General features: G+C 41.8%; 1 protein-coding gene across 1 annotated transcript; it reads left to right on the top strand.

The window, feature by feature from the left end:
* Nucleotides 1-411: 411 nt before the first annotated feature.
* LOC118780488 (homeobox protein Hox-C4a) lies at nucleotides 412-2,246 on the top strand. The gene is made up of 2 exons (XM_036533011.1): nucleotides 412-919; nucleotides 1,450-2,246. Exons 1-2 carry the CDS (start codon nucleotides 484-486, stop codon nucleotides 1,830-1,832), a joined length of 819 nt encoding a protein of 272 aa, XP_036388904.1. The 5' UTR covers nucleotides 412-483; the 3' UTR covers nucleotides 1,833-2,246.
* The last annotated feature ends 5,066 nt before the right edge of the window (nucleotides 2,247-7,312 follow it).

The following is a 7,312-nucleotide window of genomic DNA, read 5'->3' as shown; positions in this document are numbered from 1 at the left end:
TCTGATGTCAAATGGTGAAAGTGATTAATCTAATCATAAGTATATTGCAATCAAGTCACTCTTGTTTCTTTTTCCGACAGTTTCCTGAGTTGAGTTACCTGTACCTGCCCAAGTCAAGCATGCACAGTTGCCCGCCTGCCCATCGTAGCAGACCAGATTGGATCACCTTACATCCATTTTTCTTGAATACATTTCTAAATCATTATCTTAACCCAATTACAAAAGTGTGGGTGCCCCACTTTCGTGTGACACACACACACAGGCCTACACGCATACACTCGCACACAATTACGCACACGATGGCGAGAAGAGAGGGTACGCTCGGAAGCCTTGGTTCCTTATCCGGGGACTACCTCTCGCGCTGCTATTGGGCCGCTGTGTCACGTGGTAAAAGTAACTTTACAGGGTCGCTCGCTAGTAGGAGGGCTTTATGGAGCAGAAAAACGACAAAGCTAGAAAAATTATTTTCCACTCCAGAAATTAATGATCATGAGCTCGTATTTGATGGACTCTAACTACATCGATCCGAAATTTCCTCCATGCGAGGAATATTCGCAAAATAACTACATCCCAGACCACAGCCCCGAATATTACAGCCGCACGAGGGACACTGGCTACCAACATCATCACCAGGAGTTGTATCCTCCGCGAGCGACATACCAGGAGCGCCAGTATAACTGTGCAAGCATCCCTGAGCCTGACACCCAACGAGGGCATGGGCTACCCCATTCTGGGCACCTTCTTGCTGGGAAAGGGCAACCAGCTCCTTGTGAGCCCCCACCGTTACCCACATCCCCTTCTACCCCATCGACCGCGTCCTCCGCCTGCAACCAAGCTGCACCGGAGCATCCAAACAGCACAGTCTCCGCAAAGCAACCCGTAGTATACCCCTGGATGAAGAAAATTCACGTCAGCACCGGTAGGCAACTTGTGTGTCTGTCTTACTCACTCTCATGCTCTCTCTTTCCTCCTCTCTCTCTCTCTCTCTTTATTTTGCCCTCATCTCCAAACCAGCCCCTGCTACGATAGGAGAGAAGCCTTTGAAATGGCACAATTGAGGCGGATTTACGACTCGGCATTGGTAATTACACCCACCATAAATTTTATAGCTGCGGTATACTCTGGGCAGCCGTATTGCCATGTGGCTTTTCTGTTATGTATGTGTGTGAGAGGGGAGAGAGAGGGAGAGAGGACAAGAAAAAAATCTCAGCTTTGTAATGTTGCATAAATAATTCAGCGCCTCTTTCAACGTGAATGTTCTCCTCATTAGGGACAGTTAAGTAACCTTTTATTAAGCATTTTCGATGTATTAAACACTATATACCACCACCGCGATTCGCCTTTATTACTTCCTTTCATATCTAAATGCGCCCACTCTTGTTTACACCCTCCTTCACTCCTTGCACCCTTCCTTTCTCCCGTTCTCTCTTTACTTCTCTCCTTTTCCAGTGAACGCCAGTTACAATGGAGCGGAGCCCAAGCGGTCTAGGACTGCTTACACGCGCCAGCAGGTCTTAGAATTGGAGAAGGAATTCCACTATAACCGCTACCTAACTCGGCGAAGACGCATCGAGATTGCTCATTCCTTGGTACTCTCCGAACGACAGATCAAAATTTGGTTTCAGAACCGCAGGATGAAGTGGAAAAAAGACCATAGGCTACCTAACACCAAAGTCAGATCATCATCGACCACTGGCGCATCCTCCGGGTCCAACACAACCTCATCAGCCGGCGCTGTCGCGGCTGTTGCGGCTGCAAGCACGGTCGCAGCTTCCGAGGAACTCTCCCGGGTGTCTGGAGCCGACCGTGGCGAGGATATTACAAGGTTATAAGACATAACTTTCAAGAAGGGAAAGAAAAAGACTGATTATTTATAGAATATAATATATTTTGGTTCTTCGTAGTTTTCTCGTGCGTAAAAAGAGAAAAAGCCCCAAGAAGGTCTTCCTTTAAGTCCACAGTTATATAAAATGCATGTTATATAGCATGGATTAATTGCGAATACCTATGGATTGTTTTTACGCTAAACAGGGTTTAATTTATTTGAAATCAAAATAAGAGGATGGTTTTTAAGAAAAAATGTTTTGGATGAAGGAGAAAGAAGGACATTTTTATCCAGGTGTTTTGAGGGCTGCTCGTTGGCCCATTAGCCTAGGTTAAATGCACAATTGTTCTATTTATTTCACAAACAAGACTGGAGAGACATTCCCTTTTTTCTATGTGAAAAAGGCCAGAACAAACCAGGAAAGGCGCTGACCTTGAACGTTTTTGTCTATCTGAAAATATCAATAATGCTGTGAGGTATTTGGCGTAATACAAAATAAGATTTTAAATTAAGATTTAGTTTTTTGTGGTGATACCGTTGTGTTTTAGACTGATTTACGCAGATCGTTGTGAAATGCAATAAACGAAGTTTAGTGTATTTGTGATAATCATAGTGCTCAATAAAACAGTGAGTGTCAATTAGTTTTATACACGTTTGGGTGGTTTTCATTCACGTCCACACTGGGTCGTATGTCTGTTTTGTTTACATATTTTATTACTCGAAGTGGAGCACATGATCTCGCTCATGGGATATTTGGAAGCGTGGAATTCCAGAAAAACAAAGGGGACAGAATGGCTTTAAATAAGAATGTAGAAATAAGTTTACATTTACTCTGCCGTGTGTAGACGATTATTGGAAACTCGATAGCTGTCATCTGTTTTCATGTTTTCCTATGCTCTAAAACAACAGAATACGTTCAAAACCATAATTCACCATTTTAGTTGTAGAAAATGTAAATAGCCCTCTATCCGTGTCCACATAATCAATAATAAACACCCGCCCCTCCCGTCTCGAAATTATTTGATATAATTATTTGAGCTCTATTAAAGATTGTGTTTGTTGGTTCAAAAGTGAACATACGAGGCCTTGTAGCATCCACGTTGTTTTAGTCGAGTTTTCTATAAGAAACAGGCCTACTTCTCCGCTGTGTTAAAAAAGGAAATTATGAGGAACTTACGCATATCTATGTAGGTTCATTGATACATTCTGCTTATCTGTTTGATATGTTCTGCGTGTCAGTTTTCAGGTCCATTCGAATGGCGTAGTGAGGCCAATTCTATGAGACCATATCGGTCTTGCCCAAACAGGATCACTTCCTGCTTACCATTGCTTATCATATCTAAACTATAGCTGGAAATGGCGCTAAAATGATTGAGGTAGACAAAAAATGAAATAACTAGAGAAAATAAACCATGGTTATTTGCTTAAAGGTATGTGGCTAACTACGCATTTCTTATTTTCTCAATTACAGTGTGTTTAACTCCAGCACATTACTAGCAACCCTGCGTAAGAGTCCAGATACGTTTTTTTTATGACTTGGCGATATGTTAATTCACGTATTTTGTTGGTTCGCTTATTTTGTTGACTTATGTACAAGGTTTTAAATCACGATCTTCCTTCAAGTTGAACATAAACAATATCACATACCTCGGCCTTCTGGATGTTTTGTTGAATTGCCTGCTGTATGGTTAATGCAGCCTTGAAGCGCATGTAAACACCACAAATTCATTTACTGTTGAGCAGTATGAATACTTCTATGGAATTAGGTTAGAAGATAGGGGCATTGGGGGGAGTCGGTCAGATTGTTACCATCATTTTCCAAGATTTCGCCGGTCGCTCTTGTCCTTATTCGTAATGTCGCTGCCTTTTAAGCGAGTATTAATATCTTTTCGGGAGCGAAGGTCTTGCTAACAATCCTTTTAAAGACCAGAAACTACTCTAATATTAATTCTACTAGATTTACTGTCTAACAGATTTATATCTGGCCGCTAGCTCGACCTGGCAGGCCTAGGATTCACCCTTCTTTCTGTGTGGGCACAGTGTGACATCTAAAAATGTTCTTAAAAGCTGTCCAACTGAAGCCATTTTACGAGCCCTATATTACAATTGGTCTCTGAACGTCAAGTGATTTGATTTCAGCGTTTAAACTGGTATTACAACCGTTTTAGCTAGCCAAGGGAAATGGTGGCAAATACAATAAGACCGGAATAAACAAATCCCAGCAAGCAAGTGGATATATCCATTCCCCGCGTTTCCTGTGTTAAGCATTTGCAGTTTTTCATATTATTCGGCGCTTCTGTTTCTCTGTAACGATCAGATTCAACCAGGGAGAACAAATTCAATTAGTGATTTATCCTGAGAAGTCACACCAGGTGCCAAGTTATTATGAGTACCACAAAGTTCACGGACTAATTCACAGGGACACACCACAGGGGCGTGGCAAGTTTGGCGTTTGAGAGTTCTGGAATTGGCTGTCTGCTTTTACTTAGCTGATGTGTTTTTAAAAGTGGCGCTCGGGTATGTTTGAAGGCGACGTCACCGTCTCTTCAGATGGAGGTATGCTTCTGCAGAGGGAGACCCCCTGTCGTTTTGCATGCGGATATATCTGTAACAGACTGTAGCCTTCACGTGCACGCAGAATCGTGTTTGGTTACTGTATTGTAAAGACAAGACGGCACAGAACACCAAAAAACAGCTGAAACTGCAACCATCCCTTGATTAAATAAACGAAACGGAATTGCTAACCTTTAACAGGCACCCGAAAAGCTCATTTATCATGTCTAATCTATTATCTTTTACAACAGGAACCGAACACAAATAGAGTTGCATCCAGGTGTTGTTGTATTAGACCTGTAATATTCGTATATTAAGGCTTTAGGAGTCATGTACAGTAGTCCATTCGATCCAGATATCATAACGGAATTTGACTACCTATAAAGCCGCGCACACCGACTCACGTGACTCAACCAATCTTCAGGGAAAATAAATTGGGGAAAAACGAACACTAAGAAAAAGCACAGGGAGCTTGATAAATTATAAATTGGTGTGACTTGAATGAAGATTATACAACGGCTTCCTTGGTTGGGGGTCTGAAAAGCACAAAGGGCCGAGGTATTTTGGACCATCAATCATGTGCGGCTGGGTTTGAAATTTTTTCGAGTCGCAAATGTTTATTTCTACTTTGGTCCTTTTAAAACAAGTGATATTCATAGTCCGAGAGTGAAAAAGCATCACCTTGTTGTCAACGTCCTCCAGATAAGAGAAGGGTGCAAGAAAGGTCTGACTTGGCCATGACTTTCGAGAGGCATTGGAAACAGCAGGCCCAGAAGAGCATTTCTGAAGCCATTATGTAGCTGGACAGCAGAGAGAAATTAATGTGCACGCCAAAAACGCAGCTTCCCCGTGATCTCTTTCTAGGCCCTGTCGCCTTCATGTCGCGAGGCTGAATAGGTACTTTATTGAAGTTTCGGGCGAACGGCGAGAGGGCCGGGTTCATTTGAAGGCCACATTTTCTGTCCCATTAGGTTCATTTCAGCCGGGATGGCCGACCTTTACAACCCCGTGACCTGACTGGCTCTCTCAACGTGTACCTTCTGTGTGTGCCCTCGTACGTTTGCATGGGCCCCGCCAGTCTTCTTGCTTTCTTTGTGGATTTTTCTGCTGTATTAATGGGCCAGGGGAAAGGGGGCAGATCTGAATGTGTTGCTGCATTGTGGGTCTCCGAGGTGACCTGAGAGAGAGAGAGAGCGACAGAGCGGTGAACTTTCGGGCAACCCGTTCAAATCGCGCCCTGTAGCCTTTTAAGGACATCCCAGAATGTTGGGGGATCTTCTCTGTGATCTGCTGACTGTCCCGTGCACTCACCACACGTATGTGAGTATATGACATCCAACTTCTTTTTAATTCGGACTCTTGACATGAAGAACACACCTTTGACAGAACCACTGATATTTTGTTTGGTGGAACATTGAGCAGATTCTAAGTATTAATGGAGAAAAGGCAGTCTAAAAAACTGCAATAACATACTTTGCATCTTCTGTACCAAATTTAATAGCGTCGAGGTAATTGGTATTCCGCTTAATACAGCCCTGCAAAAAGAACGCAATATCCGTCTGCAAACATTGTATTCCTCTATACTATACATAAGTTCTGGTATAAGCGTTGGCACAGGTGACTATGTGAAGTAGGGTATTATGTCATTGATTCTACATCGTAGACGCAACACTGAGTTGTTGTGGTCTTCTGCGATAATACTGGACTTGTTGAATGATTTTAAATTGTAAAAACGTAAGAAATATGACCAGATTAAATTAGGGCGAGTCGAATAAATTTAAAGTTAATAATAAAATATTTCCTCTTTGAAACGTTAAGTTGTATAAAATCCAGGTTGTATGTCAGTTTTGGCTTTCAGATCTCTGAATGGGAAAAAACTCTTCGAAGTAGAATTCTTCACCAAATAACTCCCTGAAACGCACCAGGATCGTTCCCAGTCGTTCGATATGTTTAAAATTTGAGAAGAATTAAATACTTCACTTTGGAGAACATGGACAAGATAATCACTTGAGTGAATTACGGCATAGGTTCTGAACATAAATATTCGGCCATAATTTAAATATGTATAATAAAGTGAAAAGCACATTGCGTAAACTACATGAAACGTTATATTTTCTTAAATTCATATTCTATTTAGGGATAACATTGGTTTAACACTTCTTGACAGATATAATTGGCTCCAAGACTACCATTTCAACCTTTAACTCATCTTTATTGTAGTGTCGTATATCTCCATTGAGTATTACAGGCTTATGGGGTTCCTATAATCTGTCCTCCTGATTTATTGTGTTCTGTGGAGACGCAACAATTTTTCTTCTATTTTTAAACAAAAACGTAGCTTATGCTTTGTTAGCACTGTTTAGCCAATTCTAAATCGTTCTCCTAATTTCATGGTTTAATGTAGTGTAATGTAGTGTCCACTCACTTCACATCATGTTCTTGTCTTGGGAGGCTTAAAGGCTCAAAGGTTAAGACAATGGTTTTTTCCCCACTTTCCTGTGAGCCTATAAGAATTACCGTGGCACGCGCACAGCGCGCGAGCTCTCGCTCACCTCCCTCCCTCCCTCCCTCTCTCTCTCTCCCTCCCTCTCTCTCTCTCTCTCACACACACACACATACACACACACAGAAAATGTCAGCTATATTTTCAGACATCTTTAGAAAACAATGACCCAGTTTTAACTTCCTTTTGTTGAGTGCTCGTCACTATTTTTATTTTATTTATCGCACTAAGGCAAACGATTTGTTTAAATCAGACCACATCAAATAAGGAAATAGTCAAGAAGACAAGAAGTTGTGAGAAGGGGTACAGAGTGCATCAGTCAACACAATGTGTGTCTTCAATACCTTAAAGGAAATAAAACTGTTCTCACATGACAATACAGAAACAAAAACATGGTGTTGGGGTGTACTGCCATTGCATTTTTTCTAGAT

The sequence above is a fragment of the Megalops cyprinoides genome, chromosome 7, assembly GCF_013368585.1.
Source record: "Megalops cyprinoides isolate fMegCyp1 chromosome 7, fMegCyp1.pri, whole genome shotgun sequence".
Taxonomy (NCBI): Eukaryota; Metazoa; Chordata; class Actinopteri; order Elopiformes; family Megalopidae; genus Megalops; species Megalops cyprinoides.
The sequence above is the reverse complement of the archived record's forward strand: the minus strand, read 5'-3'. Positions and strand labels throughout refer to the sequence as shown.

Bases quoted from the DNA above. Each gene is read 5' to 3' on its own strand.
- LOC118780488 (XM_036533011.1), top strand. From the start codon at position 484: ATGATCATGAGCTCGTATTTGATGGACTCTAACTACATCGATCCGAAA. The intron at 920-1,449 runs GTAGGCAACTTG...CTCCTTTTCCAG, and splicing joins GAAAATTCACGTCAGCACCG to TGAACGCCAGTTACAATGGA.